At 39.1% G+C, this 20,154-nt stretch overlaps 2 protein-coding genes across 2 annotated transcripts; one reads left to right on the top strand and one right to left on the bottom strand.

Annotated features, from left to right (window-relative positions):
- Positions 1–1,394: 1,394 nt before the first annotated feature.
- LOC121261244 lies at positions 1,395–13,399 on the bottom strand. Its single transcript, XM_041163506.1, has 12 exons — positions 13,250–13,399; positions 12,684–12,732; positions 12,537–12,585; positions 12,277–12,347; positions 11,811–11,869; positions 11,543–11,641; positions 10,682–10,739; positions 9,927–10,063; positions 9,778–9,834; positions 3,689–3,786; positions 2,199–2,401; positions 1,395–1,903 (listed from the first exon to the last, which is right to left on the bottom strand). The coding sequence occupies exons 1-12, from the start codon at positions 13,325–13,327 to the stop codon at positions 1,836–1,838; spliced, it is 1,026 nt and encodes a 341-aa protein (XP_041019440.1). The 5' UTR covers positions 13,328–13,399; the 3' UTR covers positions 1,395–1,835.
- A 2,742-nt stretch (positions 13,400–16,141) lies between these two features.
- LOC121261243 lies at positions 16,142–18,880 on the top strand. Its single transcript, XM_041163505.1, has one exon. The coding sequence runs from the start codon at positions 17,103–17,105 to the stop codon at positions 18,360–18,362; it is 1,260 nt and encodes a 419-aa protein (XP_041019439.1). The 5' UTR covers positions 16,142–17,102; the 3' UTR covers positions 18,363–18,880.
- Positions 18,881–20,154: the final 1,274 nt, after the last annotated feature.

Raw genomic sequence — 20,154 nt, 5'->3', positions numbered from 1 at the left:
TTGCAATATGAGGACAAGAGGAAAGTAGTAGTTATCTGCAAGCTTTACAACTGCAACATTAGGTGCTACGACGGGCACAACGTTTCTTTTATCGTTAATGGCCGACTTGATCAATGGGTTGCCATCTGCTGCCACATGGTATCCACATTCTGCACTTTCTACACCGTCCACTGGAACGTTTCCTGAACAGCATAAGCTCACGGAATAAAAGACCAACTGCTATTTGTCGTTTGCTCTCTCTCTCTCTCTCTCTGCATCACTGGAACGTTTCCTGAACAGCATAAGCTCACGGAATAAAAGACCAACTGCTATTTGTCGTTTGCTCTCTCTCTCTCTCTCTCTGCATTCTTGGGTTCAGTGATTTGCATACCTATATACCAGAAAATAAACTTCCAAACAGGAATGCTACTGTAAACGAGTTTTTTTATCTTCTCTCTGAAACTTGTGATAAATGTCAACATCTTTTATGTGAATTTGAAAATTTTAAATTATTTATTATATTTTATATTAAAATTTAAGAAAATTTTAATTATGAAATGAAATTAATTGAGATGGTTTATCACTCCAAACGATGCCGAAGAGCGAACATCAGCATTCAGCACCTTCCCTTGTACAGTGGATAGTCCTATAGGATAGGCTTTAATAGACCAAACATCGCTTGTGAGAAATGTAACCTTTCGGTGGAAAAGCATCCTTCAATAACACATGCAATAACAGTCACCATGGCTCACGAGAAGACACCATGTGCAAAAATCTCTCTTCCTCTTTACTGAGGAAAACGAACGACTGAGACGCGCCTTAAATAAATGCATTTAAACTCTATATACTATACAGGGAAGATTTTTGCACCGACATTCATCCTCCATGTACGAACCGTTGGGATTAAATACATAAAATAGTTTCACCGACAACTGCCAAGCCAATAATTTATAGGAATCGTCCAAATCTGCCCTAAATATATATAAATGAAAATAAACAGCAATTAAAAGCCATTGAGTAACCTAGAACAGAGTTATGCATATTGGATGTAAAGAGAATAAGAGAAGCCCACTCCTACTCTTTTTTTTTTTTTTTTAATAAATAAAAGAAGCTGTTTGAATTTAGCACGAAATGCCATAATAGGGCAGATGTGAATTTGGTGTCTGTCTAAGTTAAGAGCCTTGCGAATGTCTCTGTCTTGGGGAAGAGCTTAATTTTACTGCTTGATCCGCCTAGGTTTGGCGGATCAGAGACAGACTTTGAACTTCAATGAGAATATCACATGACAGATAGATAAATGAAGTAAATTCTTCAATACTTCTTACTACTGATATATATACGTGTGTGTGTGTGTGTGTGTGTGTGTGTGTGAGAGAGAGAGAGTGAGCAAACATTATTCAGATACCACTAGAATCTTCGAGATGTGGAAAATTTATACATTAAAAAAAAATTAAAGAAAATTAAGAATGAGGAAAAGGGCCATCTACTTATAGCTGTATACAATATACTGTATCGCCAAGAACGGGGGGACCATCTCAGGGACAATACTAAAATGTTACCACAATGAATGCACTTGATCTATTGAGATCATTTCCACCCGGTGTTCAAATGAAACTAATATGCACTACACAGTGACCAAAAAAAAAAAAGGCAAAAATTTTGCTGAGAGATGAGAGTAAAGTGGTAATTATCTACAAATTTACTAATCCATATCCATCCTAATATTGGCTTAGATTTGGTGCTGAGAAACGAAGATAACCGTACTCTCTCGTTTTTGCTAAAGCAAAGGTTAGAGCTACCCCCAGCCAACGTCTTCTGCTATAGCTTTGTACAAATCCGAATACATTAGTCAAGAATCATTTGCTAGTCTGTTGTGACATTTGCTGAAGTGCTCGGGGCAGATTTAACACAATCTCCGCAAATGCTGGGATTAGAAAGCAGAAAACAAAACCATGAAAAAGAAAAACCATAAGCATTCATAGGATATACATGAGAGCAGTTAAGCATATACATAGAGAATAGCAAGAAGCCCACGACAAAAGTGCCTTGCAAATGTTTAAATAAGGGGAAAGATCAGCCCCTTAACAACTTTCTGTGAAACTGTGCTACAGATCAAATCTAGTTTATACGAGACAGTGGGACGAGGGAGACCTCATGTCTATTGGCAGAAATAAACCAATACAGGTAAAAAAAATGTTTATAATTTGGAAAGTTGATACCTTCAGGTAAGCTCATGGTTCGCACAGCATCCTCTGCATATGATAGGCGAACAGGAATTTGGTGACTTCCCAGCACTCCATTTTCCTTCCTGTTCATAGTCGCTGCATCTATACTACCTTTCTTGGATGGCCAAGCAAGCACTCTGATTCTAGTAGGAAGTACAGAGACAAGATCTGCATATCTAAGACTTACTGTTACCTTGCTGCAACAAAGAAAACCACAAATTCAACAAATCAAAAAATAAACAAAATCAAACAATATTCTAAGGATGCACTTCCTTATAGTATAGTGACAAGTTTTCTTTCTTTTTTTTTTTTCTTTTTTTTTTTTTAATTAATTTTATGGAAACAAACTTCATTTTATTCAATGAACCGAAGTTACAACTGTGACTTATCAATACAGAGAAAAACCTAGACTATAAGCCAAATTACGCATTTGCTCTGGGGCATCCCCGCACACAAATTCCTTTGTGACAGACATTGTCTTAACTTCTAAAAACTCTCTCCTAAGAAAGAAAGCGCTCTGTAAAAACAGAACTAAATAGCCCCCTCCGACCTCCCAGGGAGGAAGAGTACGAGACATTGCTACTATGGACACCAAGTCCACTAGCTTATTTCTTTTTGAGTCGGGCTACTCTACCGCCCAGAGTAGCCCGCTCACTTTGACCGCTAGTTGCTTTTGCAACTTTTTTTTTTTTCATTTTTCTATTCACATTTTTTTAATATATTTTTAAAAAATAAAAAAAAATACACCAATACACTTAAAATCACTTTCTTAATCATTAAGTAAAAATAAAATAAAATAAAATATTTCCCAAGCAGTGAAATAGAGCGGTAAGAATTGGTGGGTAAAGTAGTTTTTTCCTTTCTTTTTTATTAATTACTAAAAAACAAAAAACTACAATAATAAACACAATAAAAGCTACAGAACCACGAGCACCGGCGTGACCAAGACGGCTCGCCCACCGCAAGCATCGGCTTCACGAGCCCAGACGGCACGGGCACCTAGCTCTTGCACGGACACCAGCCTCCACTGCGCAAGCGGCTCCTACGCATGAGCACCAGCCACACAATCACCAGCCGTAGCATCGCCCGCCCCTCTCAACCAACTCTTGCCCCAGATTGCGACCGACCGGTCAAAAGGCTCAACAAAAGTACAAACATTCAGTGTAGTCACAAGTTGTTAGCAGGTTTTCCTTGAAGTCATTTATTTATTCATTTGGACGCATACAAGATTTATATCAGATATGTGAGGAGGCATCTGATGTAATAAAAAGCCCATCTGTTCTCAGAACCATAGTAATGATCACTGAATCATAATGCCATAAAGACCCATTTTCAAAGAAATTAGTTAAATCATGTTAGTTGTACAAATGGAATATCAGCTGGGTACAATAAATAAAAAAAAACCAAAAGCGATAAGGAAAAGGAAAAGATACACAGTAGAACACATTAAGTGAGAAACAGATACAAGAATAAAATGTACCAACCAATCAGAATCATCCAGTACAAATTCAACCATGTGGTATGGAAGGCTATGATACAATTCTCTAATTTGATTTCCATACAACTCCTTGATAAGCCGAACCTGCATCAGCATCAGATTTTGAAAGTAAGCTTGAGAAATAAAACTTGCTACTGGCAGAAGAATGTATATAAAGGGAAGATGTGGAGTATTGATGTGATGCAATTGTTTCAACGTAAGCACCAAGAAAACAAAATAATTATATCAAGAAACAAAATTTCAATCATACAATCTTTGTGAACAACAGCATTAGCATGTCGTGCTCAAAATTTAATCCTAACTGAAAACTTATTTTCAGCTTAAGTTTTTTTTTTTTTGATAGGTAGTCAAAGATATTATATTCATAGAAAAAGGCAAAGCCAAGGTACACAGGAAGTATACATGAAGATCACCTAGCTTAGAGGTTACAATAGAAAGAAGAAGATCATGGACACTAAGTCCGTTACAAACTATGGCCCCCACCCATAAGAACAATGACTTAAAAAAGAAAAGTTTTAGCTCATCCATTGTTCTCTCTTGATCTTCGAAACTTCTAGCATTTCTCTCCCTCCAAATAAACCAACACATGCATATTGGTACCAATCTCTAAATTGCCGCTACCTGCGAATCGCCGTGTAGTCCTCGCCAACTTGCAAGGAAATCCACCAATCTACCAGGCATAACCCAAGACAAACCAACTCTTGAGAAAAAATCATCCCACATAACCTTGGCCACCTCGCAATGTAAAAGCAGATGATCAACTGACTCCCCATGCTTCTTACACATACAACACCACTCTAGGACAATAAACCGTCATTTCCTCAAGTTATCTGTAGTGAGAATCTTGTCCAAAGATGTTGTCCAAACAAAAAAAACTGCTTTTGAATGAGCTTTCGCCTACCAAATACTCTTCCACGGGAACATAGACATTCCGGAGTTCGTAAGCTTTTGGTAGAAAGAACTGACAGAGAAAATACCTTTCTTAGAATGATTCCACTGCATCTTGTCTCCGGTGCCCCCTGAAATACTTGCGGAGTGTAAAGCCACAAAGAACTCCATAATAGACTCCAACTCCCAATCTTGGGCTGCCCTAATAAAATCAATATTCCATTGAGGGGTGTTGTTTGAAACAATCAGAAGGTCGGCAATCGATGCCTCCTTTTCTTTAGCGAGTGCAACAATGGCGGGGAAAGTATCTCGTAGACAATAGTTACCACACCATTTATCAAACCAAAAAGGGACACGCGAACCATCACCCACAACAAAATGTTCATGTCCTCGAAAGGTACCCCAAAGGCTCCTAATGTATTTCCACAACCCCACTCCATGAGTGCCTCATACCTCATTCGAGCACCATCCTCCCCAAGCTTCCCCAAACTGTAAATCAATAACCGACTTCCATAAGGCCTCCCTCTCGTTTTGGTACCTCCACAACCACTTACCCAAAAGAGCTTGATTAAATTTCATCAAGTGACGAATCCCCAACCCTCCCCTAGAAATTGGGGTACAAATTATCGACCAGCTAACCAGGTGGAATTTGAACTCTTCTCCCAAACCATTCCATAAGAAATCTCTTTGTAACTTCTCAATGCAGTTAGCCACATTTGTGGGAAACGGGAACAAAGACAAAAAGTAGGTGGGTAAGTTTGAAAGAGTGCTTTTAATCAAAGTCAGCCTATCGCCTTTCGACAAGTATAGCCTTTTCCAAGCTGCCAATCTGCGCTCCACCCTTTCGATCACATTATTCCAAATCCTTACAAATTTAAAGGAGGCACCCAAAGGTAAGCCAAGATACTTCATAGGAAGCGAACATATCTTGAATCCCAAGGTAGAAGCTGAAATCTCCACATCGGGGACAGCCCCCACTGGCACTATTTCCGATTTTGCAAGATTGATGCTCAACCCTGACGCGACAGCAAAACAAAGAAGTAGCGCCCTCAAGGCTTGAACCTGACCTAGGTGTGCAACACAAAAGATGAGACTGTCATCGGTAAATAACAGGTGCGAAATGTTGAGCTCATCATTCCCTACTGGAAATCCATAAAGTACCCCCCCGTCCACCAGGCCCTCAATCATCTTACTAAGGGCCTTCATGACAAATAAAAAAGTAGAGGACAAAGCGGGTCTCCCTGCCTCAAGCCACAAGAAGAGTTGAAGAAACCCACTGGTGAACCATTTACCAAGATGGAGAAATGAACTGAAGAGATGCAAAATTCTATCCATTTCAGCCATTGCCCCCCAAAACCACATCTGTCAAGTAAGTAAGAACTGCCAGTTGACATGGTCATAAGCTTTCTCCATGTCTAGCTTACAAAGTAACCTTGGTTCTCTAGACTTCAATCGACCGTTCAAAACCTCATTTGCAATAAGTACTGAATCTAGAATTTGTCTTACCTTTGAGAAACGCATTTTGCAGCTTTGAGATTAGTTTTTCCACCACCGAGCTCAATCTATTTGCTAGCACTTTGAAGAGAATCTTATACACCCCATTCACAAGACCAATGGGGCGATAGTCTTTCACATCCCTAGACCCCACCTTTTTGGGAATGAGGGCTAGAAAGGTGGCATTAATACTCTTTTCAAATCTAGCGTCAACATGAAATTCATGAAAAAATTGCATGAGATCCTCTTTGACCACCTCCCAACAAGCTTGAAAGAAACCCAAAGTAAACCCGTCCGGACCAGGAGCCTTGTCACTTGTCATACCTTTGATTACACTATACACTTCCTCTTCTTCAAATGGCCTCTCTAGCCACCCTGCACTCTGCTGGTCTAATGTAGGAAAAGACAAACCATCCACTTTCGGTCGCCAATTGTGTTCTTCCAATAGGAGTTGTTGATAATATCATTCAATGTGGTTGTTGATTACCAATCGATCCAAAGAAACTGCCCCATCTACCATCAATGTATCAATAGCATTATTCCTCCTGTGGGAATTAGCCATCCTATGAAAAAAATTTCGTGCACTTATCCTCCTCCTTAAGCCAAAGCGTTCTTGACTTCTGTCTCCATGAAATCTCCTCCATCAAAGTAACTCTTTCAAGTTCTGCCATTACCTGACTCTTGCGGGCTTTTTCAGGTTCAGACAAAATGCTGGTCTCCTCCTCACCTTCCAGGCTTTGTATCTCCTCTACAAGAGCACGCCTCTATTGAAACACATTGCCAAAAACTTGTTCATTCCATTGCTTAAGATCTTGTTTCAGCGCTTTCAACTTCTTAGCCATAATAAAGCTTAGGGAGCCGTAGAAACTGTAAGAAGTCCACCAAAGTCGGACCCTATCTACAAAACCGTCAGTTTCAAGCCACATATGCTCAAATTTAAAATACCTTTTGCCCCCTTGGATGCCTCCACAGTCTAAAATGATGGGAAAGTGTTCAGAGCATAGCCGGGGTAACCTTCTTTGAACTACATCCGAGAAGTGAGACTCCCAATTAGGAGTTATAAAAAATCTATCAATCCTCGACCAAGATGGAAATTATCGGCTATTGGACCAGGTAAACATGCCTCATGATAGTGGAATGTCCACAAGCTCCTGTTGTGCGATGAAATCAGAAAAATCTCTCATGGCTGGAGAGATACGGGATACACCCGACCTTTCACCTAGGAAACGCAATGTATTAAAGTCCCCCCCCCCCCAACCCAATGCAACTTGGAAGCTCCCACCAACTAAGAACTCACGCCAATTCTTCCCATAAAAACCTTCTCTTCGAATCAATGTTTGGGCCATAAACACCAACAAATGCCCATTTGAGGCCATTTTCTAGATTAACAAAAGAGCATGCAACAGTAAGATCACACAAACTCCTCCACCCTTTCCACCACCTTTTTGTCAAATATAATTAGAACTCCCCCAGATGCTCCTTTTGATGGTAGGTAATACCACTCAACATGTTGCCCTCTCCATAGGCTGCGAACGATTTGTCTAATAATAACTTCCAACTTAGTCTCTTGTAAACATATGATATCCCCCTTCCATTGGCGAAGTAAATTTCTGACTTGGAGCCACTTATTAAGATCATGCAGCCCCCTCACATTCCAAAATAATATTTTTGGCTTCATGGGACCACCATTTTACCCCTCCCCTTACAACACTCCCGGTTGGAGCTCTTCTCGCCCCAATCCTCCTTCATTGCCCAAGATAGGCTTTTGAGTTCTCTTTCCTTTTTTTTGGCCTGACTCAAGGCTTGATCAGAGTTGGATTGGGCGTTCACAGTCTCCATGGCTGTAAGTAAAACCATAAATTCAGCTTCGAAACCCCCATAAGAAATCCATACCAAATGCTTAATATCCATCGCTTTCTTGATTACCCAATCTGACGCATTGGGATGAAAAGAGTTTAGAGGAGTAGGATAATCCTCCCCATCCCTGTTATCTGTTAACAATATCAAAGATCCATCCATTTCACCTGCTCCAGCGCCCCTCACTGTTTGCTACGCATACCCAGCATGTTCGAAAACACTAAAGACCTCTGAAACCAGATCCACAGCCTGCTCTGGCAGGCCAGAAGAGACCGACGGCAAAGTCTGCCACTGCGAGGGCCTATGGCCCAACCGTTTGCTCCTCGTGATCCATGGGGTAGATCTGCGACGCCAACGTGATAGGCTGTGTCGACGCCGGGAACCTTGTCTCCGTCAGGGAGGCAGGAGGCAGGCCAGAAGAGGCCGGCGGCGAAGTCTGTGCCACCACGAGGGCCGACAGCCCAACCATTTGCACCCCGAGATCCATAGGGTAGATATGCGTATGCGGAGCCCAGTTGGCATCAAAGGCGTTGCCGGTGTGTGGGTGGGTTGTTGTCGCCGAGGAGAGTATCTCCTCCGGCCGGGGTATCGGGTGCAGGTCCGTAGGCACAGTCACGGTCTCGGGTCCAGGCACGGTCACGAGTGGGCTCTCTGGCCTCACACCCGGGAGAGGGGCCTTAGGCCTCATTTCACTCGTAACGAGCCCAAAGGTTGAGCCCAATTCAAAAATGGGCCCAACATGTTTCACCTTCCAGCTCATCGGATTTGGGCCTTTCCAGCCCATCCCCACTTTGGTCTTTCCTATCACAGGCCTGAAGGGCTTCTTCCCTTTTTGAGACCCAAAGCCTTGGCCCAGGCCCTTGCCAAGGCACTGGCCCATACCCCAGCCTTTCTCTAAACTGAACGTCAGAACTCCCAATTCCTTCCTAAGTATTTTCAAATCCTCCTTCACCCTGATAACTTCCTCTTTCAAATAAAACAGAGCCTCTTGCATTCTGCTTTCCACTGCACCGGCGTATGATAGTGACCCTCTCTCCATTTTAGGTACAACATTTATGTCATCTTTTGTATTTTCGTCTGAGTGTTCCCTTCTCAAGCATCCCTTTTTGTTTTTTCCAACCACTTCCTTTCTGCTACCCGCACCACCCAAGACCGCCTCTATGAATGATGGCCTCTCCTTCTCCTTACCCTTGCCTTCCTCTCTATCCAGCCGTGGAGTCAAAAAAGGAGCCTGCTTAGAGGCAGCCCCCATTGACAAAGCAGACTTCAACTCCATGGCCAGCAACTTCCATCCCTTGCCTTCTACCCCTTTTGGGATTTCTAACAACCCACGACCACCGGTGCCACCACCATAATCTGTAACTTCCAAGAATCGCCCATACGCATTAGAGCGCCTATGAGCAAAGAGAGCTTTGGCTCCATCCCTATAGGTCTTATAAAAAACCTTCATTCCCCCTGAAAATAAACAATCTTCTACGGTGTTTGCCAACCACCGAGCACTAGCAAGATTGAGCATAATCTCCTTAGTAACCTTCCTCCCCCTCTCCGTGATTCGACATAAGTTTCCTCCGTCCAATGACAAAACAAAAACTTTTGTCTCTAATAAAAGATGCTTAAGGAACCCCATGCTTGCCTAATCTAAAAGGGGACTGATTCCAGCAAGGAGTCAACGGAACAGACAACCCATCGAAGAAGTGTACGGAGAGGATTTTTGAAAAGTTTTTCAGCTTAAGTTATATACATGTATGTGGATAATAATTGGCTCTGGCCCAACACAAGATATGAATACCATAAAATAATTTTTATAATGTTTTTTTACATGTACGAAGAGTATACCTGTTCGCGCCTATCCACATAAGCCTGCAAAAGTTCTCCAACGTAATCTATAAATTGCTGAAAACAAAAAATTGAAAACAGCAATTACAACAAATTACAGTATTGCGGAGTATCAAGTCAGCAAAGGAAATGCAGGCAACCGACCCTACCATGGCGTTGGAAGAGAGAAGATCATTTTCTGCTTCTCGTATCGGTAGAAAAAATGGAATTGTGTGTTCAAGGACAGTCATCTTTTCAAGAAATGATTTACTTTCAAGCACACAGTGGTATAGCTCACAAGTTTCACCTGCAAAATTATGGAAATATAGGAGTTGATTTTCCAAGAACTTAAGCTGATGGTTAGCCCAAAATGAATAAACCATAGCATTCGTAACATGTAACATATATTCTATGTTCTCAATCTATTCGATGGATGGTATTTCTTGGAAAAGACTACTATAGAAAAGGGAACAACTAGTGCACAATGTTTTTTTCTAGGTTTTTTTTATAGGTATAAGTTGCACATGTTTTTCTTTCTTACAAAAAAAAAAAAAAAAAAAAAAAAGAAAGGAAAAAAAAGAAAGAAAAAGTTGCACATGTTTCTCTTCACAATGAACAAATGAGGTGGAAACAACTTCCAACAACCCAATATTGTAGAAGAAAAACTTCTTTTTCTTTTCCTTTTGTTACTAATTTTTGTGTCTTATTGTGCAATTGCTGCATTCAAACTGACAGACCCCTATGATGAAACAAGCACAACCAAGGGATCAAATAAGCTCTTGATAAATGGTTTACCCTACATTCAACTCATGTTGACAGCAGCCTCATTCGTGCACTTAAATTATTAATTGTTGTCATTCATGTTATAATGGTGAAACCATTTATATAGGTAAAAAGATTATATAACTAAATCACTACAAAGTACCAGCAAAAGACGTCTCATATTGAATGCCGATTCTTGCCCCTTCCAAACAACAAATCACCTGCTCATATGACAATACAACTTGATATTTAATAAATGACTCAATTACACAGCAATAGTTCATAACATTGTAAATCCAAACTTAATAAATGAATAATGTGGTATCAAGAGCAATAATTAATGACCCTATTTGTAGCCTGTATCAGTCTCACCTATATACCTAATCTGGATTCAGGCATTTTCTATTAACAGACGAAAAAAAAGTTGAGCAAGCTGCAACTAGCAACTACTTAGCCCAAATAGTTCATTTTTCAAATATTTAATATTAGACTAAATAAACCCCCACCTTTTTGGTGCTCCCAACTTTTGAAGCCATAATACATTTTCTTCCAAAATCCAACAAATTTGCATTTCTTTTTCTTTGATATTTTCCCAACAATGGGGGCAAAGTGGCAAAATAATTGAACATTATGAACTCCTGGGCCAATGTTTAGCTATTCCACTCCTTTTCATGAATTTTCCTGGGTTGTTTCCAACTCTCCAGCATAATCAGAACAATATTCCTCCCCACCTACAAACACACATGCCCCAAGTTTAAACCTACTCACAATCTGCTACAAGACAGTTACATTTTCATGCCATCTTCAATGTTGTTCCAAAACTTGATTGGTGACATTTTCAAACTTAAGCTTTTCAAGATAAAAACTTAACCACTTTGTGGGAAAGCAACCAGAATGGGTAACACACATGGCATAACCATATGATGCTAGAAGTGATAAAAGAATCTTCCCATTTTGGAAGCCATCCTAGCAGATTACATACAGCCATACAGGGAATAATTATGCTAGTAAAATGGAATATTACCTTGCTGCCAATTTTATATGTAATTTTTTCCTGAAAATGTGGACCTGGCATTATGTTTATGTCCCCTGGCATTGCCTTTCTGTCTGCTTCCATGTGAACCTGATAAAACCAGATCACTCGTATTAAGAATTTTATTAGGCCCAGCAGAAACATAGAACTGCATAACATAGAAGATTAGATATCAATTAATCGATTAAGATATTCAAACCATTAATCAATAACAGAGAATAATATAAAAAAACTAAAGATATTCAAAACATAGCCATACCCGCTCCCTTATTGTTGCCAATAGCCCATCATTCCATTCTTCACCATCTAAGGAAATCTCTACCCAAAATGAAAAAAAAAAAAATGAATTCTTAGTTAGAGCAGAGAACATTCATGGGAAAAATAGGGATAAAGAACAATTTAGATTTTAAAGTTATAGCACTAAAGCCAACAAAAATGTGCACAATTGCCAAGTCCCCGTTGGTTCTTTGTCCAGTGTTGTAAGACCCATAGAAAACACAAGAATTAAAAAGTCTAAGGTGGACCATCAAACCAGTAACCGACACAAAACTACATATCAGGTAGCGCCACATAGAAAACATCAAGGCATGATTAGATGTAATAAAAGGAAAAAAAATGCCCCAAAGATAGAGAAAAGATAGCTCCTGCGTATTATCGTTCAACCAAAGCAACTTTTCCAAAAGCATTAACCAAAAAGAAATATGAAACATTAAATTAAAAGCTACCTTCAGTTTGAGAAGCACGAGCAGCTTCAAATTCCTTTTGTAGACGCTCGAATATCATCTTGTCAGAATCCCTACAAAAATCAGTAAGATCACCAGAACTTTTAAAATATAAGCTCCTAAATCATATTATGAGAACATGTATGCTTCAGCAGCCATAGCCTTACATAATTCCATCACAATCAATTAGCAACTTAAAACTACGGCTAGAATGCATGTACTAGTATAAGGTGAAGCCTTAAAAATTCCTGAGAAAACCTTACCTAGAAAGACGCTCTGTTAATTCTCCATGCCTCTTGAGAACATTTGAAACTGTCACGTGTGAATAAACCTCAATTTCTTCTTGATACCATAAGCATCAGACATATAGACTAACTTAGAAACCAATAAGAAAAAGTGAGATTGTGTACATCTAGCTCGTGTTGTCTCCAATCGAATATCTTCCTCTTGCATAAGATTCTGTTACAAGATAAGGTATGATTATAATTTCCGGAGAAGATTTTTCACTTGGGGGGGGGGGGGGGGGGGGGAGAGAGAGAGAGAATAGATGAAAGATACCAACGTTCATCACCAATGAATAGTACTAACAACAGGAAATGCACAATGCCAATCACGGGAAAAAAGAGAACTCAGAATTAAAAATTGTAACAGATAGAGTTGAAGACAACATTCTCATAAGGATGATAGATGACAAGCAATCACAAACAACATATTCTGTAAAACTTGACATTCTTCCAGGAGATATTGTTACATCAACTGCAATATATTAGAGGATCAATATGCGATCTTCTAAGCACCATTAAATATTTTTCTTCAAACAAAGACGTTAGGTTTTGTGGAGCTGTGAAAAACACCAATTATCTAGTTCATACACAACCATAGTTGACACTAGTAATTGGTGTTTGAAGCCCCTATAAATATAGGGGGCACAATTATGGTTGCAAATAGTACGTAGTAATAGTGAAAAATAACCTACCTTGCGAGAAGATGAATCCCCAGAAAAGGGATTCTTTCTCTGTCTCTTCCTAGGCGACTCTTCAGTGTCGCTATCCATTCCCTCTTCTGCGTTTCACAGAGAGACCGGAGACGCCGCAATCTGTGGATTCTGCCCCAAATATAAAATTAGGGCTGGCTTGCAAATCTTGCCATGATGGTATTTGGGGCCGGAAAAGTCGGGCCATTTAAAACTTTATAACGGGCCTTCGGTTCACAAACGAGGCTCTGGCCCAAATATATATGAGCTCGGTTTACTCATTTAAAACTTTGAAATGGACCTTCGGTTCACAAAGGAAACCCTGGCCCATTATATAAGCTCGGTTTACTTAACTATACTGAAAAATATATCTCGAGTGTCTTGATCCTACTATTAGCCCATCTCATTCTCATAGTACCGTATTAATGTGATATTATTTTTTTAATTATTAGGTTAATTTTTATTTCTTTAAATAATTAATTTAAATATTTATCAATAATATTATATAGATCAATTAAATGAAATCTAAGAAGAATAAAAGTATAATACCTAGTATTTACTCGGTACTTTTTTTTATTACGATATAATAACATTTAACTCTTCAACGGCCTAATCTAACTTTGATCCAATGAATATTTTGGTACTAAAAATGTATACATGGTATCTTATCATGGTGTTTCAGGGGTTAGGATTTTTTATAATATTTAATTTTGGGTGGGAGAAATTATATGAATTATGACCATATTCATGCTCCTAGACATATCACGATTGCGACTAGGGGTGCTACTCGCACACTGCCCCCTGCACCATGCGGGGGAGGGTTTCCTACCCCGCCCCCACTCCGATATTGGGGGGTGAGATTGAAACCACACCCCAACCTGCATCTCGCTCAATCCAATGACACATTGGCCTCCTATAAATTGAAATTTATACATTCAAGAAAAATATAAACTCATTGAAATTGTATTTTATATTGTCTTGACCTCTTAGACCAACCTTTATATTAGAGACTAAGGTAATACAATATTCATACTTAAGCATTGAGTATAGACATTGTATTGTCTTGGCCTCTTATACAATGGTTGACCTAAGAGGTTAAGACAATCCTTTCACTTTAATTCAACTTCAAGTTTTTCAAATTTTTAATAAATTGTATGTATTTATATACAATATATTTATATAAATATTAAAAATTATAATTTTTTATATTAAATAAGGAAGGGAGTGGAGCAAGGGCGGGCCCCGCTAGGGTCACCTCGCCCCCGCCCCACTATGGGTGTTCTATGCAAGGTGGGGCGAGGTTCCACTGCCCACCCCTACCAATGATCTCGGTGTTTGATTAAAATAATAATAATAATAATAATTAATGGGAAAAAAAATGGAATGAACTATAAAAGTCTTTTAGGTCAACTTTTTATATAGGAGACCAAGATAATAAAATAATCATACTTAAGTCCCACATTATTTAAGTACGGATATCATATTGCCTTTGCATCCTATATAATGGTTAGTTTAGGAAGTCAAGACAATTCATTAATTTGAATTCAACTTTAGATTTTTAACAAATTGTATGTATTTATATATAATATATTTATATAAATATTAAAAATTATAATTTTTTATATTAAATATAGAAGGGTGAGACCAGGGGCGAGGCCTACTGAGGTCAGCCCATCCGTACCAATAACCTTGGTGTTTGATTACAAAAATAATAATAATAATTATTCATGGGAAAAAGAGTGGAATAAACTATAAAAGTAAAAACAATTCCATAAAACTCTTGACAGTCAAATAAATTAATATCATTTCATCTCATCTAATCATTATAATTTTTTTAAATTTTTACACAAAATAAAATAAATAAGCATTCTCATCTCATCTAATCATTACGATTTTTTTAAATTTTCACACAAAATAAAATATACAATTTAACTTTTTCAAATTTTAAAATAAAAATAATATTAAAAATTTTTTTTCTAGCAATATTTTATTTAAATTTAAATTTTTATCTTATTTCATCTCATCTATAAAAACAAATGATAGCTTAATGGCATTTATAAAGTCTAGTGGTATTCGGGGACGAAAATTGTCAATTTCGATTACAAATCATTATGGTCATAGATCTCTGAATGTCAACCCATAAAAGCTACGGCCACAAGCACAGCATTGGCAATTTGGACTAGACTCGAATGTATGATGTTTATAAAGAGTAAACGAGTCATTGAATCAGCAACAGATAATATGTGTGCTGCAAATTACATACCACAAATTGGAGAAGAAGGCTTAAATCGAAGTTACAATTCCTAAATGACATTCTATAAATATGTATATATATATATATATACACACCAAAAAGTGGAAATTATAAATCATCTACGATATTTTAATAATTTGAATAGGATATATGTTATAAATCATTTGACTAATAAAGTTAGGCAGTATACGAGATTAATATTATTTTTTTAAAGAAAATTGTTTTTTATAATGGTTTTAAATTTATAATAAAACGATAATTATATCATTAATTAATCATTTTGAAGTATAAATTCAGACATAGATTGAGCCTTTCTTAGTATGTTATAAAATAAATATATGTTTATATAATTATGATTATAATAATTTTAAATATTTTGTCGAGATATAGCATGATGGATTTTTTTTTAAATTTTTATAAATAAAGAAGAGAGAATTAGATCATTAGTTTTCTTAATAAAAAATCAAAATGTTGCCAATTCAATCAAAGATATTGGCAGCATGATGGAATTAAACTAATTTTTAACAACAGAATCAGTACCAAGGTCTACCTTTGCTGCTTGTAAAAAAATATCAGATTATAATTACGAGGTTCATTAATAATAATGTTTTAATTAACACGTTGGCAAGCGGGGGGAGGGGGAAAAAAAAAAAAGAGAGAAGAAAAAGAAAAAGGCACAAGGCGAGGCGAGGCGAGACCTTGAGAGAGCTACCGAGAAAGAAGAGAGCGGAGACAGAGAGAGAGAGAGATAGAGAGCAGCGATCGAACTCCTTCAAAGAGCAAAAGCTCAAAGATAAAACCAGTGAGAATGTACCAAAGTGGAAAAAGATAAAATTGGAGGAGGAAATATATAAAGAGAGCGAGAGCCGAAGCTTCGACGATTCGAAGCCCAGTCACTCAGGTTCGATTTCTCTGCAATTCTTCGACTTCCTTGAAAGGTCAGAGCTCAATCAATCTCTAACCCTCTTTCCCATACTCTCGGCTCTAGTTTTCCCTCTTCATTGTGCTTCATTCCTCTTCAATTCGATTTCCCTGCTATGTTTCCCAAACTCCATTCGGCCAACTCCCCGATCTCTTTTATTCGACTTGGAATTTGGGACTCTGAAGTTTGAAAGATTTTGAATTTCATGAAAGGAACGCGGGGTTTTGATTGGTGCAGTGGTGCAATTTGTGGTTCGTACAGTGCGTGAGAAGGCGTGGTCCTGTGGGCCCAAGTTTGGTGATTCAAGCTTAGGGTTTTATTTAGGCATTGTTTCCGAAAAATTGAGCTTGTTTCTGGGGGGGATTTAGTGAGTTCCGTAGTGGGTTTGATCTCTAGGGTTTTGGTTCCGATAAGATGAGATTTGGGTTCGCATTATATCGTTTGTGGGTTGGTGAATTCGGGGTTTTTTGGAAATAAGGATTTTGGAAATCGGTTAGGATTGGGGGTTTTCGGGCGTTTTAGTGATTCGTCGGATTCCGAGTGTGGATTTGCATCGAATGATATGTGGGAGGGAAATTTTTGGATCGTTTGTAAACGGAAAAAAGTGTAAGTTGGGATAAACTGGGGTTACTGGTGGGTTAGTGATTCTGCGGTCGGTGTATGAATCTTTGTTTCGAGACATGCAACCTCAGAAGAGCTCCAGAGTCGATTTGGTTGACTTGAAAGCTCAGATAGTGAAGAAGCTTGGGGTGAATAAGTCAAAACTGTACTTTTATCACTTAAATAGTTTCTTGAGTGACAAATTGGGCAAGATTCAGTTTGAAAGTTTTTGCATTCGGGCTTTTGGGAGGGAGAATCTTCCACTGCACAATCAACTCCTTATTTCAATCCTTAAGAATGCATGCCAAGCCAAGACCCCGCCACCAGTTCATTTAGCGGGTCCCCACAAATCGGGGATACAAGCTGCAAACAGTTCTCCTGGTGGGGAAGATGGGCATGAACAAAGTGGGGCCATTCTCTCCAATCAGAATCAAAATGTGCCTGTTTGGTCGAATGGGGTTCTTCCAGTGTCCCCACGAAAGGGTAGGTCCGGGATACGTGATCGGAAGCTCAGGGATAGACCAAGCCCTCTTGGACTGAATGGGAAGGTCGAGTGTATCTCACATCAATCCATGGGACCGGAAGATAGCAATAGTAAGCTTAATGTCGAAAATGGGGATTTGACTCCGTGCGATTATCAGAGACCAGGGCAGCATCTTCAGACTGTTGCTGAGGCACATGAGAATGAAAGGGATAGTGCTGTTCGGCGACCTGCAGAGAAGCCAAGGATACACAGTAAAGATCAGGCTGCAGGAGCTGTTATTGACGATGGGGAAGAGGTGCAGTCAACACGGTCAAATTTCTTTAGAAGTCCTCTGCTTGCCCCCCTAGGGATTCCGTTTTGCCCAGCTAGTGTCGGTGGGGCCCGCAAAGTTATTCCATCGGCTAGCAGTGGTGATTTTGTTAGCAATTATGATAGTGGTGGATTGACTGATACAGAGACACTGAGAAAACGTATGGAGCAGATTGCAGCAGCACAGGGCCTTGGAGGCGTTTCTATGGAATGTGCTAATATGTTAAATAATATGCTGGATGTGTACTTGAAGCAGTTAATCAGGTCTTGTGTTGAGTTGGTGGGAGCAAGGTGCACACATGAGCCAAGAAAGCACCTTGCTCACAAGCAGCAGATTCAAGGCAAAATTATCAATGGCATGTGGGCAAGTAATCACTTACACATGCAGAGTGCCGGTGGGCCCATGGACGCGATGCAGGAGCAAGGACACCAGTGCTCGATATCTTTGCTTGATTTCAAAGTTGCTATGGAGCTGAATCCTCAGCAACTTGGGGAGGATTGGCCATTGCTGCTGGAGAAAATTTGTATGCAAGCATTTGAGGAATGAAACCTCCATATGAAGGTCTGCTTATTCCAAGCCATGGTTGGTTTGGTGTGTTCTGGTGCAAAGGTGTGGACAACCATTGTTGGAGATGATTGACGCACTCAGTTCTGTTCTTACTGCCAGGATAAACAGATTTCTCCCAGTTGGTTCTCTGGCCTTTGCAAAAGAATCGTGGGCATGAGCATTGGAATGCTGTATTTGCCTGCTACAGAGCATGGCTAGTCGGGAAATTATTTAAATGCAACCAAACAAGGGGTGCCTTCAAATAGAGTGCCCATGATTGGTTGCCCTGTTGTATCTTTAGCATTGATCTTGGCTGTATGTACCGTCTCTACAGATCTCAAGCATTTCCTGTAATTCTCAGCCAATGTGGAGGAAAACTAAAAGAGTTTTGAAGGGATACTGTTGTGTATTGTCGTGAAAGGTAAAAAAGCTCCTTGTGTAAGAGCTGCAGTAAGCTCTGTATGTACTTTAGACTCTGAGAATTAATTGGATTTAAATATCAATAACACATTGACATCCACTGTTATTATCTCGATGGTTTGATATCATTGTTTATAACTGACTGACTCCTGTATAACATGATGCTAATGTATCGTCCCTTCCCCTGGTGTTCTTAAGAACAGTGATTTTAAATGTTGCTGTTTTATCTTGCAAGTAGCGTGGTGGCAGATCGTTTTCGTATTTGCTGAAACTACTGGATGTAGTGAAACCCGCTCTATTCCGAGTCTTTTTTACCATATTCAAATGGAGACGTATTTTTCTCTCCATGTTTTGGAGCCTAAAACTAGTTGCGATGCCTCTGTTTGATTTTTGCATAGCCAGCACAAAGTGACATAGAGTTCACAGCTGCAGTTCGGAGAATGTAATTATTCCAATAAACATATTTGCAACTCGTTAAACAACGAAGAATAATATATAATTGTGCAAAATTAACCCAAAAAAAAAAAAAACATTGAGAGGGGAAAAAATCCATGAGTACTATTTTTACTTGAAAAATTAATAAAGAATAAAATTTTGCAGACGAAGTCCTTTCCTTCGTCCATGGATGGAGTTAAAAAAATGATACCATCTTCTAACTTGTGTGGATCGGTATATTGATAAAACATCAATCATTTACGAGTATTAATACATGACATGGTGTGGGCCTGCAGATCAGTACGAGTATCACATCAAAGCTTCAAATTCAATTTTCCCCAGCTCATATTGTACTAGTTATTAATTTTGGTAACAGAAGAAAGAGTTGTATGATGCAGACATCCTGAGAGAATTCATGGTAGATAGAAGCAGTGCTGAGCCATCAAGAGGTTGCCGTGGACCATGCTGGAATGTTTATTTTCATGTTGAATGTTGGCTGTAAGTTGTAATTGGTAGGAGCTAGGTCTGCGCATGAGCTGAAAAGGCACCATGCTTCCAGACTCTTGCAAAAAAAGCTACTTGCATAAGCAAAATTGGGTAAATTTTTGCTTGATTACAGGTTTATGCCGGGCAACAACTGAAGCAACTTGGTAAAGATTGGTTATTTTGGCTTGAGAAAATTTCTACCCATGCATTTTGCGAGGGACGGCAGTGACTTGGATAAAGCCCCGTGGCCGTCAATTGACACATGAAGCTGGTTTTTTCCTCCTAGTTTGAAGGGCTTACATCTGTCTGTTTTCAGACACTGCTGAAGTATTCGTTTTTTCTGTGGCGATGAGAAATCAGAACCGCTCCAGGTCGAGCTAATCTTTAAGATAAATGAGGTCCGAGCATGGATTGGTTTCTGGGTCCTTGTATTAAGCTCAATCTCTGTGTC

This window comes from Juglans microcarpa x Juglans regia, chromosome 4D, assembly GCF_004785595.1.
Source record: "Juglans microcarpa x Juglans regia isolate MS1-56 chromosome 4D, Jm3101_v1.0, whole genome shotgun sequence".
Taxonomy (NCBI): domain Eukaryota; kingdom Viridiplantae; phylum Streptophyta; class Magnoliopsida; order Fagales; family Juglandaceae; genus Juglans; species Juglans microcarpa x Juglans regia.
The sequence above is the reverse complement of the archived record's forward strand: the minus strand, read 5'-3'. Positions and strand labels throughout refer to the sequence as shown.

Coding starts and splice junctions, on each gene's coding strand:
- LOC121261243 (XM_041163505.1), top strand. CDS start 17,103: ATGCAACCTCAGAAGAGCTCCAGAGTCGATTTGGTTGACTTGAAAGCT.
- LOC121261244 (XM_041163506.1), bottom strand. CDS start 13,327: ATGGATAGCGACACTGAAGAGTCGCCTAGGAAGAGACAGAGAAAGAAT. Junction 12,586..12,683: donor GGAGACAACACGAGCTAGAT/GTACACAATCTC, acceptor CACACGTGACAG/TTTCAAATGTTCTCAAGAGG. Junction 11,642..11,810: donor TGGCAACAATAAGGGAGCGG/GTATGGCTATGT, acceptor TGGTTTTATCAG/GTTCACATGGAAGCAGACAG.